The sequence below is a fragment of the Chiloscyllium punctatum genome, chromosome 36 (assembly GCF_047496795.1).
Source record: "Chiloscyllium punctatum isolate Juve2018m chromosome 36, sChiPun1.3, whole genome shotgun sequence".
Classification (NCBI taxonomy): domain Eukaryota; kingdom Metazoa; phylum Chordata; class Chondrichthyes; order Orectolobiformes; family Hemiscylliidae; genus Chiloscyllium; species Chiloscyllium punctatum.
Window position 1 is genome coordinate 62,431,592 of NC_092774.1, and position 22,229 is coordinate 62,453,820.

Below are 22,229 nucleotides of genomic sequence, written 5' to 3' on the forward strand. Positions count from 1 at the left end.
TGATCTTTGACATTGAGAATAGCTAAAACGATGTACTCAGAAAATCGGTAAAGTCTGAAAGCATATTCAATTGTTGAAAAAAAAAGCTGCAGCCATCTTTCTGAAATTTCCATAAAAATCTGTGTCGTTCGGCCACAGTTGAGGACAGGCTGGAAGGGTGCAAGGGCCGAATCCTAGTCTTATGAAATTGGTTTAAATTGTGTAGAAATAGAGCCATAGAGTTGCACAGCACGGAAACAAACCTTTCGGTCCACGCTGACCATATATCCTAAATTAATCTAGTGATCCATTTGCCACCATTTGGACCATATACCCCTCAACTCTTCCTATTCATATACCCATCCAAATGCCTTTTAAATGTTGGAATTGTACCAGCCTTGACCACTGCCTCTGGTAGCTCATTCCATACCTATACCACGCTCTTCGGTCCCTTTTGAACCTTTCCCCTCTCACCTTATACCTCTGCCCCTCTCGTTTTGGACTTCCTCTACTCTGGGGAAAAGACATACAAATGTTGAGCAGCCAGACAAAATGAAAAAGGAATAAAGTGTTGAGCTCCAGGGAAACAAAACAAATTGTGGCTCTAGCGTTTCTTTTTTCTGACTGGCATTTGGACACTGAAAATTTAGCAGTTACACCGGCAATTCCATTTGGCATACTGCGCATGCTTCTCGGTGTCAGCAAGCACTGCGCATGCTTCTCAGTGTCAGCAGAATACTGCGCATGCTCTTTTCTGCCAGCGGAACGACGCACGACATTGTTTTGATTGGCCAATGGAATGTGCTGGAGGACCGGAAGGAGCCTGCCCCATTGTCTGAATGCGGAAATTGGATCATGAGTTTGTGTTGGTGTCGTTGCTGCTCCTCTCTCTCTGAATGAAGATTGAGCCTTACCCCAACTGCAACTTCTTTCCTCTATCCAACATCTGTGAGTACAACACATTTTTCTCACCCCCTTTTCCATTCTCGTGTTCAACTCGACTTTCAGCAAAGTTGGTTCATGTCTGTGTCTTAATTAGCAAACACGTGGCAAATGCAGTAACACTGTGTGCAGTTGTAGCCTTTCCTGTGAAATAAAAGCAGAAATGAGATTCATTGTTTAAATGATGATATATTGGGATGTGGAGCAAGTGAGGACTGCAGATGCTGGGCTCAGAGTTGAAAAGTGTGGTCCTGGCAAAGCACAGCAGGTCAGGCACCATCCGAGGTGCAGGAGAGTCAACATTTTGGGCACAAGCACTTCATCAGGCATGATGTGTGGATGTACAAAGGTGCCTCAGCTGCCTTCTACTCGGGCTTTCTACTCCAGTCAATGCCAGTTGTCACAGAGGTGCAGCAAGCAATGACCAAGGCAAATGGTATGTTAGCAAGAGAAATTGAGTTCAGAAATGTCTCCCTGCAGTTAGGGGTCATTGAATATATTCAAAGCTGAGTTCATCTGACTTTTAAATGTCAAATATAGTTATGGGGGAAGGCAAGAATTTTTTTATTAAATATTTTATTGGAAACTTTTTCAAATCCTTTACAAAACATCTAGACACAGAAAAGAACTAAACCAAAGTCCAGAAAGATAGAGGCAATACAACAATGTCATATCACAATGCTATTAATAATGAACTACCTGCTACCCTACCAGAACAACCATATCTGCTGAGCTTAAGCTAAACTATAATCAAATTAAATAAAAATTAAATTAAACTGAATGCACATTAACTTAAATTAGATTATATCACATTACTTTATTCTATTTCACTCACCACACCTCCACTGAGGCTCCCAATCCTGGGAGCACCAGTCATTCTCTCAATATTCTTTTCCCCCAATCTCCCCCTCCCAGGACCCTACAGGTGCCCAGACTGATTCCCATGGCTGTACCACACCCCTAATTAATATTGCTGATAAGTCTGCATCAATATAATTGAGAAAGGGCACCATGTCTTGTAAAATTGTTCTGTTTTGTGGTGCACCATACTTGTGAGGTAGTCTTGGGGGAGATGCTCCATCACCAGCATATGCCACCCCATAAGACCTGGGGGCTTTTCCAATGGCCAATTCATTATAATGTGCTTCCTCGCACAGTGGGTAAGAATGTTACACAGTCTCTTCCCGTGTTCCCCCAGAGAGAGCAAATTTGGCAACCCCAAAAGAACTTCAATCCTCAGGATGTTCTTACCATGCACTCCAGTATCTCTGGACCTTACAACAGTGTGGGAGAGTGCCTATACTAATTTTACATTTGGGACACCCTGGTGACGCTCCTCTCTTAAACTTAGCTAGCCTCTCTGGCGCCAAATGAGCCCTGTGTAAAATCTTCAATTGCATGACCTCTGCTTTGTTACATATTGAAATTTTCCTTACATTTTCCCATATATCTTCCCATACTTCCAATGAAATATCCTCTCCTAGCTCCCGATTCCATGTCCTAAGGTCGATTCCAGAGTCCATCCACATCCCTAAAGCACGTCCCTTCTGTAAATGATGCAAAATACTAACTGAAAGAGCACCCGTACACCGGAGCACTCTTTTCTCCACATGTGGCCTGTAAAGCTGAGCCAGGAGCGTGGTCTTCCTCTGTATATAATCCCTTACCTGAAAGTACTGGAAAACGTTCCTATTAGACAATCCATACTTCTGACTTAGCTGGCTAAATAACATCAAGATCTCCGCCTCAAATAAGTTTCCCAGACAGGAGATTCCCTTATTCTCCCATGACTTCCAGCCCCAGATTGAAATCCTTGGGCTCCAGCCAATGGGGTAAATGGCGAGGTCTTCAGCCAATTGCCCTTGTCTTGCCTCATTATCTTCCAGGCTTTCACCGTATTTAAAATGATTGGACTCTTACACTGCTCGGTCACGGATTTCATCTTATCCATGAATAATAGATTAACTAGGGGACTTCAAAGCTTCAATGTCAAGCCAAATTGACCCTGAATCCCCCCGTGCCCAGTCACCCACATATGCTAACAAAGCACTTATTTGATATCTCCAAGTCTATAAGGTCCACTACCACCACCAACAGCCAACCCCCACCCCCCCCCCCCCTACCGTTTTATCCTCTCCAGTAATTGTACACAGTTAGCTTTATACAGCTGGTGGAAGGCAGTGGTAATAAAAATTCCCAAATACAAAAACCCTTTTGACAACCGTCTAAACAGGAACTGCATTCCATCCTTCAGATCAGGCACCTCCATTAATACCTCCCACTGGCATGGCTTCCGATTTTGTAAAGTTGATCCTGCAGCCCGAAAAACTCCAAATACATTAATTGTTTGAATCAATCGAGGAACGGACTCCTCCGGATTGGCCAAGGAGAAGTGGATGTCATCAGCTTATAGGGTGATCTTATTCCCGCCCATTCCCACCCCTGGCCCCACTATTTCAGGATCCCTCCTGATAGCCTCAGCTCATGGCTCAATTGCCAAGGGAAATAGCAACGGTGAAAGAGGACACCCCTGTCGACTACCTCTCCCAATATTAAAGTTATCTGATTTAGTGCTGTTTGTGTTGATGGTTGCCTTAGGATCATTATGCAACTCCACCACCCATCTACCAAAGGATCCCCCCAAACCAAAACGCTGTAGGATCCCAAATACGTACGGCCATTCTATCTGGTCAAACGCCTTTTCTGCGTCTAGGGAGACACCGAACCCGGGATCAATCTTTGCTGGCATACCTGCACTATGGTCAGTACCCTCCTGATATTGTTGGAGGAGCTACAGCCCTTGACAAAACCCATCTGATCATCTTTCATAATTTAGCGCAACACATTTTCCAACCTCAGGGCCAGCATCTTGGATACAATTTAAAAATTTACATTCAACAGTGAAATGGGTCTGTGTGAATCACATTCTTCGGGTTCTTTCCCCTTCTTTAAAATGAGGGAGATATTAGCCTCCCTAAGAGAGTGCAGAAGACAATCCTGTGTATATGAATAGCAATACATCCCCAGAGGCGGCTCCACGAACACATTTATGAATTCCTTATAGAATTCACTTGGGAATCCATCTGACCCCAGTGCTTTGCCAACCGTGGGATGCTTTATTGCTTCCTGCACCTCCTGTATCGTCATAGGCCCACTCAACAGGGAAACCTGTTTTGCCTTTAAACTGGGGAGGTGCAGGCTCTCAAAAAAGGACTGCATCCTCGCTGCACCGTGTTCGTCTCCCTCTGACCGATATAACTGTGCAAAGTATTCCATAAATCTACCATTGATCTTCTTCAACTCACTGGTAACTGTGCCAGCCTTCTCTCTAACAGACATAAAAGATTGGGAAGCATTTTTCTTTCTAGCCAGATATCGACTTGGCTTATCTTCAAATTCAAACAATCTTTGTTCAGCAAAGGAGACCCTTTTTTTGCCTCCTGTGTGTGCAATGAGTCGAGAGCAGTCCGGAGAGCTGCAATTTGTCCAGGGAATGCCTATTATAATATGCTTTCTCAGCTATCTGCAGCCGGGTCTCCAGCATCCGTTGTTGCTCCTCCCTCTGCCTCCTTCCATTTGTTGAATACGAAATAATCAGGCCTCATAAATATGCCTTAGTGGCCTCCCACAGTATTGCTGGATTACTGGCCGTACCTGGGTTGATATCCCAGAAGGCCTTGAACTCTCTTCTGCTGTACTCAACGGATTTGCTACCCCTTAACAGGAATGGGTCCATGTACCAGTGCTATGCATCCATTCCACCACCCTTGATTTTACCATCTAAATACACTGGCACGTGGTCCGAGACAACTATATTCCCAATTTTACAAGCCAATGTTCTGTTCAAGCAATCCAATGGCATTAAAAAATGTCAGTTCCCGTGTGGCACTTGGGTGGGTTGGAATAGAAAGTAAAGTCTCTTCCATTAGGGTGGAGATGTCTCCACACATCCACTAATCCCAACTCCTCGCACATGTCCACCAACTGCTTAGGTTGTGCAGGTGTACCTGCCTGGCCCCTTGGCACCCTGTCTACCTCGGGATGTATTAGGCGATTAAAATCTTCTCCAATGACCATGCGGCTCACCCCTAGACTTATTAATTTAGCAACTGCATCAATTAGAAATTTAAGAGGGTGCACCGGGGGACGATATACATTCAGGACGCCATACTCTTCTCCATGTGTTAGAGCTGTAAGAATGATGGACCATCCATGTTCATCCTTAATTTGCTCAATCTTTGGACAGGGAGGTTCATTCTTACCAGTATAGCCACTCCTCTACACTTGGAGCTAAAGGAGGAGAAGAATACCCATACCCCCAACGCTGCTGCAGTTTCAGATATTCCTTATCATTTCAATGTGTCTCTTGCAGCAGGGCGATGTCCACCCTTTCCTTTCTAAGGCTTAACAGCATCTTTTTAATGGGGGAATGGCTCCCTTTTACATTTCAGGTGCACCACCTGAATGAATCAGTAGCCATGGTCATCCAGGGCAGCCTGTGGTTATCCAAGAGGAGGAAGCTTATCTGAGGTGTGGTGAGCGACAAAGACATTAACTCTATAAAGTCTAAAAACTACTCCTATTAAAAACTACTATAAATAAAAATCTAACCACCACATATAACTTAAGCAAACACTCAAATAACCCCAATTATGTAGAGATCTCCCCCCTCAACTCCCCCTTCCTACTCCCCCACCCTTGCCACCATCCCGGCTCCTTCCCACTGAGGCTTTGCCCCAAGCGCCAGGCAATTCACAGATTGAAAAAAGCATGTTATTTACATTCTGATAGTTAACAATGGATGCCCATCTCCCCTTACGCCTTTTCCATACATCTTAACCATAGATATAGCCACCCCCAATCCAAAAACAAAAGGACAGCAGTGAAAAAATGGTCCCAGACAAGACCTAACTGACCGTTTTATTAAATAATTCCAGTTTTACATTAAGGCAGGGCATATAAAGCCGATAACCACAACAAAAAGAGGAGAGAGGAGAAAAAAAGGGGCAAAAAGTAGCATTGTCTGTAATGATGTCCCGCCTTCACCCCGACCTGAGTCCTTTAATTCAGAGAATTCACAAAGCCCTTCGCCTTTTCTGTTGAATGAAAATTATATACTGTCCCTCCATGAGAGAAATGCAACACGGCCAGGTACCTCAAGGAATATTGAATGTTCAGATCCCTTAATTTTCTGTTAACTTCATCAAATGCTCTTCTGTTCTTAATCCAGGCTCCTGAGAAGTCCTGAAAAGACATTATTCTTGAGCCTTTGTGCATTAAGGCCTCTGGATCTCTTACCAGTCTTCTTGCTGTTTCAATCACTAGCTGTTTTACTTTATAATGCAGGAGTTGCACTAGGACCGTGCGGGGGCGCGGGTCCGGCCCTGACCACATTTCCATCCAGTGGGCCCGCCCCACACTCAACAGACCCGACTCCGACTCCAGCCCCAGGAATCCAATGAGGTCGTCACCTTCCTTGCATTCCGGAAGACCCACGAGCTGTAAGATTTTTCTTCTACTTTTGTTTTCCAGGTCGCCCACTTGCTCCTGAAGGACCCGAACCTGGTCTTCTAGCGTTCACATCCTTCCTCCTGAGACCTCCGCCACGGTCTCCGATGCCACGGTCCTCTCCTCCGCTGCCTATTTTCTTCGGTCCAACATTTCAATTTCCTGCTCATGCTTTTCCAGCATGGCAGGTAGTGGTTCCACTGCTGCTTCAATCTTTTCTCAGAGTTTGGCAAACTCCGAGAGTAACTACTGCTGCCCCATTAAACCAAAGGGTCTGCCCTGGGAGTTTGAGCAATGGCTCCAGGCACCCCCAATGCAGTAGGGGAGTGCCCTGCCTGCTGCATCCCTGTCGGCCCCTTTCCTTCATTTGCTTTCATTCTGATCCTAACGCTGTCAAACCACAATTATAGCAGCTCCAGATGTTCAGAAATTTCTATTAGCAATTTTTTTTCTCTTACAAATGGTTAATGAGGTGGGGGGGAGGGGGTAAAGGTCCACCTTGTCGGGGGTATGGCACAGAGCCCCGCACAGCAGACCACTCAAACCACTGCAATCTTGGATTTCCAAGAAAATGGTTTTAAGACCAGTACAGAACAGCTACAGGGTCATACAGCACAGAATGGACCCTTCGGTCCAACTAGTCTATGCTGACTATGTTCTCAAACCCAACTAGTCCCATTTGCCAGTGATTGGCCCATATCCCTCTGAACTTTTCCTATTCATGTGCTTATCCAAATGTCTATGAAACATTGTAACTGTACCTGCATCCACCACTTCCTCTGGATACCCATCCACACAAACCACTCTCTGTGTGAAGAAAATGGAGCTCTTCATGTCTTTTTTAAAATCTTTCTCCTCTCCCCTTCAAAATTTGCTCCCTAATCTTGAAAGCCCCACCCTAGTAAAAGGACACCTGCCGTTCACCTCATCTGTACCCCTCATGATTTTATAATCCTCTCTAACATCACCTCTCAATCTCCTCTGCTCCACTGAAAGAAATCCCAGTCTATCCACCTGGCTGTAGGTATATTCATATCCAGTTATGATCTGTTCAATGCTGGTGCAGGCTCAAAAGACCAAATGGCCAACTCCTGCTCCCAATTCTCTCACTCTGTGTGCAGGACAGCATTGGGAGATTGGGAAAGGGGAGAGGTAGATATCTTGTATGTTTTTATTTTTAAAATGCACTTGATTCCCACAAATAAATGCAACAGGTACAAGTACAGCACATGCAGTATTCCTCATTGCAGCTTCAAGGTTTTGTGTCCTCTTCTTCCGCATTGGCTCCAGCACATTCGGCTTCCTTCCCCCCCCCCCCCCCCCCCAAGCCGTTGATGCTTCCATTGTTTATAAAAGCAAGAGAGGCATGGATAGGGTAAATAAACAAGGTCACTTCTCTGGAAATCCAGAACTAATGAATAATAGGTTTGGGGGGGTGGGGGAGATTTAAAAGGGACCTAAGGGGAAATTCATGCAGAAGATGGTGCATGTAAGGAAAGAGCTGTCAGAGGAAGTAGTGGATGCTGGTATAATCCTAACATATTTAAAGGCATCTGGATGTGTATATGAATAGGAAGGGTTTCGAAGGATATGGGCCAAACGCTGGCAAATGAGACTAGATTCGGTGAGGATATCTGGTCAGCATAGACCAGTTGGACCAAAGGGCCTTTGTCTGTGCTGTATATCTAGATGACTCTGGTTTGCCACTTCAGTCTGTTCAGTTTCTCTCTAGTATCATTGCCTTGATGTCTCATTCCAAAACTCCCCCACCCCCGTGGGGGCACGTTAACCATTTTGCGTTTGGTTGTTTGTCAAGAAGCTGAATTGCAGGTTCATCCTGAATGTACACACTTTATTTTTGCTTCCCAAAATCACTCTCAACAGTATCCCAATGTCGTGGAAGATATTAATTTTCAGGTGGAGGTATCCAAAATTCAGAGAGATGTCAGTCATGACTGTTTTGCTCTTCTGTCCCTGTCAGATCCTGAATCAGCACTTTCAGGAGAATTAGAATGGAGTGAGAACAGAGAGAGAGAGAGAGAGAGAGGGATGGTGCTTTCAGTTTTGTGGAATAACAAAAGAAAAGAATGTTCTGTAGAAAGTAGAATTGCTTGTTCTGAATTTCTACCCTGGACTGACAGTGCTGACTTTTGTAACCTCGTTTTACAGAGTATTTGAAGATCTGAAGATGAAGTTTCAAAATCAAGACATGAAGGGCTTATACCTGAACCATTGATACTCCTGCTCTTCGGATGCTGCCTGACCCATAGTTTTTGACTCTGATTCTCCAGCATTTGTGAGCCACTCAATCCATCGGGACTGCAACAATTTTCAACTATGATCCAATTGGTTCCTGTTTCAGTACGTTTTCAGCATCAGTGGGACTGGAAGAGAGACCCTACTGTTGCAGCAACGCACTGAGTGTGGAGCCTGAATCAGTTATCTGGCCTGGAAAGAGGAATTCAAGGCAGGGAGGGGACATACACGTGTTTGTGTGCAACTGTAGCTTCGGCGATGGAGAAACCATGGAAGTGTCGCGACTGCGGGAAAGGCTTCCGTGTCCCGTCTGCCCTGGAGACACATCGGCGCAGTCACACCAGGGAGAAACCATTCTCCTGTCCTGAATGCGGGAAGGCCTTCAGTGATTCCTCTGCCCTGCTGAGGCACCGACGGGTGCACACAGGGGAGAGGCCCTTCAGCTGCCCTGAGTGCAGGAAGAGCTTCAGCGATTCCTCCGCCCGACTGAGGCACTTGCGGGTTCACACAGGGGAGAGGCCCTTCAGCTGCCTCAAGTGTGAGAAGGCCTTCAATGATTCCTCTGCCCTGATGAGGCACCAGCGGGTGCACACAGGGGAGAGGCCCTTCCGCTGCCCCGATTGTGGGAAAGTGTTCACTCGCTCCTCCCACCTCGTGATTCACCGACGGGTCCATACCGGTGAGAAGCCCTTCCCCTGCCCCAAATGTGGAAAGGCCTTCAGCGATTCCTCTGACCTGCTGGCCCACCGGCGGGTCCACACCGGTGAGAGGCCATTCACCTGCTCTGTCTGCGGGAAGTGCTTTACACGCTCTTCCGACCTGCTGAAGCACCGGCGGGTCCACACTGGGGAAAGGCCCTTCAGCTGCTCTGAGTGCGGGAAGGGCTTTACCCAGGCCTCCCACCTGCTGACACACCGGTGGGTCCACACTGGGGAGAGGCCATTCACCTGCCTCGAGTGCGGGAAGGGCTTTGCTGTCTCCTCCACTCTACTGACGCACCAGCGGGTCCACACTGGGGAGAGGCCGTTTGCCTGCCCTGTATGTGGGCAGAAGTTCACAATGTCCTGCAGCTTGAACAAGCACCAGCGGAGGCACCAATGCTCCCAACAATCCGATTCTGCCGGTACCACTGCTGAGGGTCATCCCCAGGACTGAACCTCCTGCCCTTTCTGATAGTGGGTGCAGTGGGAGAGCTGATAGGCTTTTTTTGTTTTCTACTGGGGGGTGCGGGGTTGGGAGTGGTGGTGGCTCATTGGTTAGCACTGCTGCCTCATAACACCAGGGACGCAGATTTCATCCTCAGGGTGACTGTCTGTGTGGAGTTTGCACGTATTCCTCCCCTGCCCCACCCGCCCCGGCCACCAGTGTCTGTGTGCGTTTCCTCCGCGTGCTGCAGTGTCTTCCCAAAGTCCAAACATGCGCATATTTGGGCGAATTGGCCAAGCTAAATAGTCCCATAGTGTTCAGGAGTGTGTAGGTGTGGTGCATTAGTAAGGGGTAAGTGCAGAGTGATAGGATAGGAGAATGTGTCTGGGTGAGTTACTCTTCAAAGGGTCGCTCTGCGCTTGTTGGGCAGAAGGGCCCGTTTCCACACTGCAGGGATTCTATGATTCTGTGAACATTGCTTCCAGTGGGCGCTGCTGCTCATTGAGCCCAGGACCCGCACAATCCTAAGACCACAAGACCATTGGAGCAGAAGTTAGGCTATTTTGACCCATCGAATCTGCTCCACCATTTGTTAGAGACAAAATAAAAAACTGCAGATGCTGGAATCTAAAATAGACAAACAGGAGGCTGGGCACAACAGGAGTCAGCATTTCAGATATTATCCCTCAGGACTGAAGAAGGGTTCTACCCGAAACGTTGACATCTCCATCAGAAATGATTTATCAGGATGTTGTTCGAACAAGAGGGCATAGGTTTAGAGTGAGAGGGGAAAGATTTAAAAGGGACCTAAAGGGAAAACTTTTCATGCAGAGTGTGGTGCGTGTATGGAATAAGCTGCCAGAGGAAGTGGAGGAGGCTGGTTAGAATTACAGAATTTAAAAGACATTTGGTTGGGGACATGAATAGAAAGGGTTAGAGGGTTTTGGGCCAAGTGCTGGCAAATGGGACCAGATTAATTTAGACTATCTGATCAGCATGGACGGGTTGGACTGAAGGATCTGTTTCTGTGCTGTACCTCTCTGACTACCGGTCCTGATGTAAGTTTAGAATTGAGTAACTTTGAATAATTCAATCTTGTTAAATTCACCTCCGGGAAGATTTCAAATGAACCCCTCCAAGCGATATGATTTAACTACTCCGAGTTGGATAAAATATCCCATCAATTTCAACATGAATGCACAGTTGAAGAAGTCAGAAGTCACACAACCCCAGGTTACAGTCCAACAGGTTTATTTGAAATCCCAAGCTTTGGGAGCATTGCTCCTTCATCAGTGCTGCTCCTTCATCACTTCACCTGATGAAGGAACAGTGCTTCGAAAGCTCATGAGTTCAAATCAATCTATTGGGATTGTCACCTGGTGTTGTGTGACTCCTGACCGGTCCACCCCCAGCACCTCCACTTCAGAGTTGACGAATGAGATCAGATTTTATTCAGCATGATTTAGTGAGATATTCATCTGGATGTCCTTATGACTGAAACATCAATCCTCCTGCTCCTCGGGTGCTGCCTAACCTGCTGTGCTTTTCCAGCATCACACTCTCAACTCTGATCTCCAGCATTTTCAGTCCTCACTTTTTCCTGGTTCATGTGGAAACTCAACACTGTCAGAGTGACAGGAACACCAGTCATCGAGTACTATAGCACAGAGACAGGCCTTTCAGCCCAAACCGGTCCATGCTGACCAAAATGTTTGTCAACACTAACCTCATTTTCTTGCACTTGGCCCATATCCTTCTAAAGCTTTCCTATCCATGTATTTGTTGAAACACATTTTTAATGTTGTTCATGTATCTGCTTCAACCACTTCCACTGGCAGCTGTTTCCCCAGGCAAACTATACTCTGTAAATATTTTGCCCCACATCTTTTCTTCCATTTTTCTCCTCTCACCATAAAAACACGTCCTTGCTCTTGAAATCCTCCCCCGAGGGAAGAGACAGCTACCATTAAGCCAACTCTACCCCTCATGGTTTGAAAATATTGCCTCTCAACCTCCTCTGCTCCAGTGGAAAAACATCCCAGCCTAAATTCTGATTAGATAATAATGGCAGTGATGATTTTGGCTGTGTGTGTCAAGGATCTCTCATTTCTAAGGCAATGCTGTGCCTCATAAGTTCACCTGATCTTTAAATAAATGGGGTGCCATTCGTTTTAAATGCCCATTTTTTGCTGTGCAAAGTTGGTCCTGGTCAGGAAATAGGCATTGGTGTCTTATATTCCCGTAGACTTCTTGTGACCGAGTTCATAAGCTCTGTTTTGAGATGTATGAGTAAGTCTTCAGAACAAAAAATTAATGCAGCCTTTATTCATATCTCATTATTAAAAACACTTTCTCCATTTACAGATGTGATTGAGAAGCTTCTCCCAATGAATCCTTGACTGATAACAGCATTTGTCAGGCTTTTGAAAGTCACTGCAGCTCTGTCACAGCACAGGGGAGGGCTCTTTCAGACAGAACGCATCATGCAGAAAATTCTCCCACATTAGTCGAGCAAAGTTGACATCTTTTTAAGACATTGTGAAACTAAAAAAGGGTTCAGAAAAAGTTTGGAAGGATGTTGCCAGGGCTGCAAGGTTTGAGCTACAGGGAGAGGCTGAATACGCTGGTACTATTTTCCCTGAGCCTTCAGAGTCAGCCAGAAACATCTGTTGAATCAGGAAACATCTCTTCCTACAGCAGCTTCAGACAGACTGCCTGCTAAAGCCCAAACCAGGGGAAAAAAATGGGACAACTGCCCTTTCATTGTAGAAGTGTTTTAGAAAATAAAATGTCAAACCCTTTTCCCTGATTGTTGCCTTAGCCAGTATCTGTTAACCATTAGTGAAATCCTTAATCCTAGACGAATGAGAAGCTCTGCCTTTTACAACCCCTCCTGAAAATAAACCAACAACGTAATCTTCTTAAAGGAGCAGCATCATCACAACAGAAAGCACCTGAACTGAAACATTTGTATCAAAGGGCTGTACAGTTAGCAGGACAAGACAATAGGTGTTCAATTTCACCAATCAATTTAAATCAGCCCCATTGGCTACCAAAAACTTATTAAATTTAAATCCTAAAGTTTTGACAACAGGACCAATCCTATCATAAAGAATTGGTGCTCTCAGTCAGCTGTGTATTAGAGAAAGCATCATTTAGAAAAATAGAGAAGGGGATTCCTGACAGAGGAATCAGAGGAGGCATTCCCGACAGAAGATGGCACAGAATATTCCGGAAGACACATAACCTGGTTGTAATCTGAGAGATTAAATTCTAGTTTGTGTTATCTGAGTGGGACATGTATTGATTGGAACAGCATACCAGAAGAATCTTGATTTATTCCAGAATACTCAGTAGTTAAGAAGAATTTATTCAGTTTGTTAATAGTTTCGATTATTTGTTCATCGTGAGAGTTGGTTAAATAAATTGCTGATTGTTGATTTTAAAGTGTCAGGGATTTACTTTTAACACTACAGCAGGTTACACCACTTATCACACTGACTTTACAGATTAAAGGGCAATGTGCCACTCTTTGGAAGTTTCGGTTTGAGATCTTGGAGAGTTGGGGGGGGGTGGGTTCAGCCTTCGCTTTATAACAGTATTGATGACATTCTCTTGAATGCAATGGAGTCAATATTAATCCCAGCCTCATGGTGTGGTTGTGGGTGAATAACCTTAATTTGGCTCCTGACTCAGAAACCGCACAGACAATCAACTGCTGAAACAATGATTTGCACTTTATTGCACGTAACAACCACAAATAAAACCTCTCAAGTTCATTCAGCTTCACCCCCCCCCCCCCAAACTTGGCTATCACCCAGTTGATGTCTAAATTTAACTGGGTTTCCACCGACAGTGCCCATCTCTGGAAGTGTCCAGGGGTTTGATGCAGCATTATTCTTCTAAGTACTGCTGCTGCTGCATCATTCTGGAGTTGAAGTTTGGTGGTAGTTCCTCAATTTCAAATCTGTGGTGTGACTTTTTTTTAAAGACTCTAACATCACCTCACATTGCTGGAGACCTCAGGTCTGTAGTTTACCTTCTTATCCTTGAGGGTTAGCTGTCTGTTTGAAACAGCCTGCCCTGCAATTAACTCCTCTATGTCAGGGCTTTCCTTCTACAGGCAGAATTAATTATCATTTTGTCACACCAGTATTAAATAACATTATCTTACCTGTCCCAAGAAACAACTTATTGTGTTGCCTCCTCCTTCCCAGGGATGGTTAACAAGCCATTTATACTATTGAATCTGCTCTGCCATTCAATCATGGCTGATATGTTTCTTAACCCCATTCTCCCTGTAACCTTTGAGCCCCTTGACACTCAAGAATGAGTGAATGGTGGAGCAGACTCAATGGCCTGAATGGCCTAATTTCACTTCCTGTGGTGTCACACTTTCGTTTCTTGCTCCAGAAAGTGTTATTGTTGACTCGTGAAGTTGGGGAAGTTCTGGAGTTTGCAGGTGCATACCACGCTCCTCTCTGCCTCCTCCTCAGCCTTCAAGAAAAGGGAAAACCTTTTAGAACAGAGATAAGAAGAACTTCAGACAGAGAGTGAAGTATCTATGGAATTCACTGCCCCAGAAGGCTCTGGAGGCCAGATAATTGAATATATTTAAGATGGGATAACAAGGTTCTTGAGTATCAAGAGGATCAAAGGTTATGGGGAGATTGGGGTTGAGAAACTTATCAGGCATGGTTGAGCAGGCTCAATGGGCTGAATGGCATAATTTCTGCTCCTATAGTCTTATGATATGCTGATGTGTGGAGGGGTGAGGATGGGGGAAAAGAGATAAAGAGCGGAACACAATTAAGGTGAAGCTGGATACAGATACATAGGAAATACACGAATTGTACGATAAATTTCAGACCACGTTAAAGCACTAGCATACAGAGGGATCTGACCATATAGATCTCCAAAAGTGGCAACACAGGCGGGTAACGTGATCAAGAAAGCACACAGCACGTTTGCTTTGAATGTAAGAGTTGGCGAGTTATGTTAGAGCTATTTATTCCGGTCACATTCAGAATATTGCGTGCAGTTCTGGTTGCCACACTACCGGAAGGATATGGATACTGGCTATGGAGAAGGTTCACTAGGGCATTGCATGGTCTGGAGGTCTCATTATGAGAAGAGATGGGATAAACCTGGAGTATTTTCACTGTAAAGATGGAGGCGGAGGGATGACCTCAACAAAATGATGAGATACACAGATTGGCTGGACGGGGGTGGCATGGTGGCTCAATCATTAGCAGTGATGCCTCACAGCACCAGGGAAACTGGTTCGATTTCAGTCTCAGGTGACTGTCTGTGTGGAGTTTGCACATTCTCCCTGTGTCGATATGGCTTTCCTCCAGTTTCCTCTCACAATCCAAATGTGCAGGTTAGGATGCAGTGGCTATGCTAAATTACCCACTGCCCAGAGATTGGCAGGTTAAGTTGGATTGTCCGTGCTTAAATTGCGCCACAGTGTTCAGGAATGTGAAAGTTAGGTACGTTATTCAGGGGTAATTGTCGACTATTAGGGATAGGGAAATGGGTCTGTGTGGATTATTCTTTGGATGTTTGGTGTTGGGCCAGATAGTCAGTAAGATACTCAGAGGCTTCCCCCCAGGGTGGAAAAGTCAACTACAAGAGGGCACAGGTTCAAGGTGAGAGGGGGACAGTCTGGGGGAGAATTGAAAGGGAAGATTTTTCACACAGTTGGATGGTGGATGCCTGGAATGCACTGCCAGTGGATGGAGTGGAAAGAGGCACTTTAGCAACACTTACGGTGTATCTGGATGGACACATGAATGGGAGGTGAATACAGGGACTGAAACCAGGCATCAGCAATAAATAGAAGGTCTAAGTTAGGATTAAGAATTGGCACAGGCTTGGGCGGGAGTGGGGTAGGGGGTAAAGTGAACTTTCAAAAAGCAGGGGATACCTGTTTGCTGATGAAGGGGTGGGTGGACGCTCAGGTGGAGCAGAAACACTGACAGAGGCCAATTGGATCGACTGTGCTGGAGACTCAATGGGACAGAGACAAATGTATCTATTTCAGATCTACCTGCACTTCAGCCGCTTCTGTGGACTGTTTCCGTAGGGAAGGTGCAATCCCAGGCTCAGAGAGCGTCAGCCCCCACTAGCAGTAAAGTGGATGAGAGCGCGGCCAGTCAGCATATAGGAACCCCTTACTCCTCCCACTTCACCCACTAAACAGGGTTCAAGATGTGACTCTCAGCAATGGTAACAGCAGAATCCAACCCGAATCCCTGTGCCATCTCACTTGTGAAGTTGCTGGTGTCTCCCCAAGTTGCATGACTGGGTGAAGCCCTTCCCACACACTGGACAGGTGAACGGCCGCTCCTTGGTGTGGATGCGCTGGTGTTTGTGCAGGGTGGAGGAATCGCACAAGTCGTTGCTCCACACGGGACAGGTGAACGGCTTCTCCCCAGTGTGGATCCGCTGGTGCGGCAGCAGGTAGTGTGACTGGTGAAGCCCTGCCCACACATGGGGCAGATGAACGGGTTCTTGCTGGTGTGGACACACTGGTGGGCCAGGAGGGAGTGTAACTGAGTGAAGCCTTTCCTGCACTGAGTGCAGGTGAACAGCCGCTGCCTTGTGTGCAAACGCCGATGAATCTCCAGTGCAGATGGCGAAGGGAAACCATTCCCACACTCTCCACATTTCCACGGTTTCTCCATGGTGCAGGTGCCCTCATCTGTCTCAGACCTTAATCAGTTGAAAACTCGCTCACGCTCACAGCCTGTGTGTGGTGTTACTGGTTTACCCTCTGATAATTGGAACACTCTCATTCAGACTGTAAAGCATGTTACAGTCACTACTCTGGTGTATGGGTATGTGAGACTCTGAGTTTCCTGTCACACTGACATTTAAAACCTAACAAAGCAGACAAACCTTCTCCCCTTTGTTTTCAAGGCCATGAATATCCACGTCCTTGTGAATCAAGTGACTGTCAGACTGTGATGTGAGGTTTGGTCTGAGATTTCTGCCGCCAAATTCTTCTCTTGTAATATTCCTGTGAAGTGATTGCAAAGGTCATCACAGTCAGTCCATAATAGAAAATCTGAACGTAACTCTAGTTACTGTGGAACATTCTTTCCTCTCAATCCCAAAGATCTTTGTGTGGATCTATATGTAACTGTAAACCAACACGGTTATGGGGCAGACTGCATACCTCCACGAAGAGTTCATATGGACTCAAGTTGCTATATGGACCTCTGTAGTGCGGTATTGACACTCTTAATGAAGATCTACAATATGCTGCAGTACGATATTACAAGTCCAGAAACAACTGCAAATCAGACAAGGTCTTTTAAGAAGTTGGACCATGAACTTCTGAAGCTGCTGCTGCTCTTCCTCTCTCTCTGGATGAAGATTGATCTTCACCCAGACTGCAACTTCCTTCCTCTGTCCAAATATTTGTGAACACAGCCCTTTTTTTGAAGGATGGCATGTTTCCTGATCATCACAATTAAAGGCGGTCTTCCCCCTGATATGCAAAGGGACGGTCAGTCAGGGGAGGGCAGGGTCCCATCTTGTGTTGTTGTGTGGAATCTGTGACAGCTGCAACAATTCATCCCAAATCCTGTACTCAGTGCTCTGACTGATGAAAGCAAGCATTTGGTATTTTATACTGAATGCCATGACTGATGAAGGCCAGTGTGCCAAAAAAATTCTACCTGTGACTCCATTTTCAGAGAACTGTGAACCTGTACTCCAAGATCCCTCTGTTCCACTACACTCCTTAAGGTCCTGCCATTCACCATGAAATTCTTACCTTGATTTGCCTATACAAAATGTAAGACCTCACACTTATCTATATTAAACTCCATTTGCCATTAACCTTAAACCTATGCCCTCTAATTTGGGACTCCCCCACCCCAAGAGAAAAGACCTTGCCTATTTACCCTACCCATGCCCCTCATGATTTTATAAATGTCTATAATGTCACTCCTCAGCCTCCAAAGCTCCAGGAAAAATAGCCCCAGTCTATTCAGCCTCTTCCTGTAGCTCAACCCTCCAACCCTGGCAGCATCCTTGTCAATGTTTTCTGAACTCTTTCAAGTTTCACAACACCCTTCCTGTAGCAGAAAGCACAGAATTGCATGCAGTATTGCAACAATGATGAAACCAATGTCCTCTCTGAAGAGGATTTTAAAACAATATTTATAACTACAAGCAAATCAAGATAGTTGGGCATGACTTTCCCATAGCAGTTTGTTTTGGCTGTCCTTCATTAACCTATGCTTTATAATATATATGAAAATATTTTGAGGGATGGGATTGTTGCTAGCACGTCCAACATTTGCTCACTATTCCTCGTGGCCTTTGGACCGAGCAATTGGCTGCATGCTAGAAGGCAATTGAGTGTCAACCACATTGTAGTAGGTCTGGAGTCACATGATGTGAGCGTGTGCACACGTGTGTAGGGTTGTGAATGGTGGATTTCTATCCCTAAAAGAACACTTTGACGACAATCAGTAATGACTGGACAAAAGCAACAGTTATGGCTGCATCTTTGAGGAGACGACAGTGTTACTGTTTTGAGTCCGGTGGCTCTTCAAAATTAGGCTGGATTCAAAACATTAACTGTTTTCTTTCCACAGGTGCTGCCAGACCTGCTGTGTTTCCCCAGCAATTGTGCCTTTTGTTGCTGATCTCCAACATCTGCAATTCATTGTCTTAGCCAATAATGGTTTCCTAGTTGCCAGGACTGAGACAAACTCTCACTTCCAGATCTTTTTATTCATTGAAAATAAAGTCCACTAGCATCCATGATGGGATTTTAATTTTTGTTCTCAGAAGACAGATCTCTGGGCTACTTAACCAGTATCACTAGATCACAATCTTCCCGTCACTGACAGTGACATTGACAATCTTGTCCTGAATATTTTTCTTTATTCATTCATGGAACGTGACACTTTGTCTCCCAAAAAAACCAAGTGCCAATTCAGAGGGCTGTTAAGAGTCAACCACATGACTTTGGATCAAGAGTGACACATTCACCAAACTGGGAAAGGACTGAAGATTTCCTTCCTTAAAAAAATGTTATTAGTGAACAAGATTGGTGATCTTATCAATTTTCTTAAGTACCAAAGCAGCGATAAGCTTTATATTCCAGATACATAAATTGATTTCAAATTGCATCGGGGCCATAGCAGCATCAATTTGAAACTCCAGATGTTAAATCCAGTAACAATACCCAAATGCCACCAACTCCCTATAATCTCTAGGCTTCCCAACACTGACTGGTCTCTAATTGCCAGTTGTATCCTTTTCCTCATTACTAATTACTATTTAATTCAGCCCATTGAGTTGACTCTGCCATTTATTCAGATCACGATTATTCTGGTAAATATTTACTCCACTTTCCTGCCATTGTCCCATAATCCTCAATTCACTTACTGATTAAAAAAAACCAACTATCTCAGCCTTGAATGCAAATAACAACCCAGGCTCAACAGCCCTCTGTAGTATCAAGTTCCACAGATTTACTGCCCTCAGGAGAAATTCCTATCTGTCCTAAACATGCAATCTCTTATTTGGAGGTTACTTCCTCTGGTCCCAACTCACCCACTTTTCCACATCTAGCCTGTCAAGTCTCCTCAGAATCTTGTACGTGACAATAAGGTTACCTCTAATTCTTCAAACTTCTAATAAGCACAGGCCCAACCTATTCAGTTCTCCTCATAAGACATTCTTTCCATCCCTGATATCATCATGGTCAACTTTCTCTGGACTGCCTCCAATGCCAATTCTATCTTTCCTCAGGTAAAGGGCCCTAAACTGTTCACAGTATTCAGTTGCGGCCTGACTAATGCCTTACATAGGTTCACTATAACCTTCCTACATTTATACTCTATTGAAAAGGCCAACCTCCCATTTGTCTCCCTATTACTCACTGAAATTGGATGAAGAGATTCGTGGACGTGATTCCAAATCCCTCTCTTCTAAACTTTTCTCCATTTAATATTCAGTTCTTCACCTCCTGACAAACTGCATTACCTCATTTTCCCATCTGCCAAGCTTTCACTCATTTGCTGAACCTGTCTATATCCCTCTCCAGATATCTAATGTCATCCTCACCACCTGCTTTCATATCAACTATCTCTTCTGCAAACTTAGCAATAGTACATTCACTTTACTTATCCAAGTAATTCATATATATATTGTAAATAATGTTGGCCCCAGTGCTGATCCCTGTGGTACACCACTAGTTACAAGTAGCCATCCTGAACATGCCCCAGTGGTAGTTAGCCAATCCTCTACCCATGTTAACATACAGCCTCCAACACCGTGGGCTCTTTGATTATTTCATGAGATGTGAATATCATTGACTGTGCCAACAACTCTTCCCAAATTGTCCTTGAAAAGGTGGTGCTGAGCTGCCTCTTAAATTGCTTCACAAATATGATGTGGACTGCAACAATGTTCAGGAGTGAGTTCCAGCATTTTGGTCAATAACAAAGAAACAATGCGATATATCTTGTAGTCGGAATCCTGTGTTCACACTTGTCTGTTCTTGGTGGTTGAGGTCAGGGTTTGGAAGGTGCTTTTGAAGAACTACCACTCATGCAATCAAGCCAGACTGATAGATTGTGGCCCCAGACTCTGCCACTTTGATTTTCCTCATCAATCTCCATTCTTTCCAGCCATGTTTCAGTCTCAAACTGCCACACAATGCCTTCTTTTATGGCTTAAAGGTAAGAATACACAAGATAATCAATCGTATTTTGGGTTGTATAAATCTTAGCCTGCCAGAATTATTTTCTTAGACTTTAATTAAACTTTAATTAGACTTTAATTGACTGCATGAAGTGGTTTGTTGGTCAGACTTGCATCATCATGCTCAAAGGAGACAATGCCAATAATATCATTAAACTCCTCTTTTTGTTAAAAAGCACAAGTTCATGATTTATTTTCACAACTTACTGGTATTCACACCTGTACATTCAATGTCAAATTCAGACATCAGAAATGAAAATAAATCATTAATTTTGTTTTACAATAATCCAACAGATCAATTAATAATACAGTGAATACCAAGGCTGATTAATGTGAAATTAAATTTGAACGAAAATGTAAAATCAAGATGTGAGATAACAAATGGAGGAAGGGCAGAAGGCAAGAAATGCAGCATCATAGAAGGTGCTCCTCCAGGGAGTGTATTTTACCAACTACAACTGCTAAATATAAACAAACACTCTGACATGATCCTCCGGTTTTAATGTAAACCATAGCCCCATACAGTAGGTACCATTTAAATAAGTTAATAGATACAAGCCTTGAGCAAATCCAGCCTCCAGCCGGACCCCCCGCTTCTTGGAGCTCGGACCTTCCTCCAGCTCCGGGGGGTTGTTGAGCTCCTGGGCTCCGGCCGCCGCCGAAGAAGCCGCGGGCGCCGGCTCTCTCTCCTCCACCGCCGACATTTTTAATTTGTTTTCTCGTTCACCCGGTAACCGTCACCTCCCCCTTCCCGGGCCCCGGAAATTATACAAAAATAAACAATAAACCCCACACCACCGGGGACTGTCTCCTTTGCTTCACAACTTTTGTTTGAAAAGTTCCGGCTTTAATTTGAAATGTGTTTTAAAGGTATTTTCTGAGGTAAACGATGCCTGTCTGCCCCCCTCCCTCCGTCAGAAACCGCCCGCTGAGTCGATGAGAAAACCGCAGCCTCGCGCCGCCATCTTTGTTTTTCCTCTTCTTTCCGTCTCCTCCTTCAGTGACGCGCGTCATCCACGCCCCCTCCAATCAGAGCGCACCTTACTCCGTCTGACCATTGGCGGCCGGCCTTGCAGTCAAAAAGGAAGCCACAACCCGGAATGTCGCTCTCCGATTCGTCTGCCCCGACCGCAGCCTTTGGGATTGGTGGAGAGGTTCACAGGCTCTTCACTGTCCCCGCCCCTTTACTACAATGGGCTCGAGGGGTTCCGGAGGAAGGTGTTCTCACTCATTCATTCAACAGGAGATGGACTCAATTTACTGTAATGGGCTGTGGGGGTACAGTGGTCATGTCTCATGTTGAGGAGGAAGGTGTTTCCTCTCATTCAACAGAAGAGGACCTATTTACTACAGAGGTTTTTTTTGTGATGCAGCTGTAGTCTCCCAGAGAGCCCTGAGGCTCAGGTTTAAATCCCACTGCTCCAGTCTGTGTAATAACATACTCAATGTTTTTCAGTCATAAGTCACACAACTATAGTCCAACACGTCTATTTGAAATCGCACGCGCTTGGAGCGTAGCCTCTTCATCAGGTGAAGACATGGAAAACAAAACGTGCAGGAAAGAGAATTCAGAAAAATGATCAGCCATGGATGGTGATGAAAGACAGAGCATCTCAACAGTCAATTACCTATTCCCATTCCTATTTCTGATCTTCTTCATACAT

The 22,229-nt window shown here is 45.0% G+C and overlaps 1 protein-coding gene and 1 long non-coding RNA gene across 5 annotated transcripts; one reads left to right on the forward strand and one right to left on the reverse strand.

Annotated features, from left to right (window-relative positions):
• The first annotated feature begins 821 nt into the window (after positions 1-821).
• Positions 822-13,271, forward strand: LOC140460578 (uncharacterized). Of its 4 annotated transcripts, XM_072555191.1 has the most exons (4): positions 835-927; positions 5,373-5,451; positions 6,268-6,422; positions 8,599-13,271. In XM_072555191.1, the coding sequence occupies exon 4, from the start codon at positions 8,944-8,946 to the stop codon at positions 9,838-9,840; it is 897 nt and encodes a 298-aa protein (XP_072411292.1). In that variant the 5' UTR covers positions 835-927; positions 5,373-5,451; positions 6,268-6,422; positions 8,599-8,943; the 3' UTR covers positions 9,841-13,271. The 4 variants fall into 4 exon arrangements, 3 of the variants coding, with proteins under 3 accessions (XP_072411291.1, XP_072411293.1, XP_072411292.1); XR_011954201.1 differs by lacking the exon at positions 5,373-5,451 and having other exon boundaries at positions 822-927; positions 12,196-13,271; XM_072555190.1 differs by lacking the exon at positions 5,373-5,451 and having other exon boundaries at positions 822-927.
• Positions 13,272-13,550: 279 nt separating this feature from the next.
• On the reverse strand, positions 13,551-20,349 carry LOC140460582 (uncharacterized). The gene is made up of 2 exons (XR_011954205.1): positions 16,735-20,349; positions 13,551-14,328 (listed from the first exon to the last, which is right to left on the reverse strand). It is a non-coding gene; the product is annotated as an uncharacterized lncRNA (long non-coding RNA).
• Between the last annotated feature and the right edge of the window lie 1,880 nt (positions 20,350-22,229).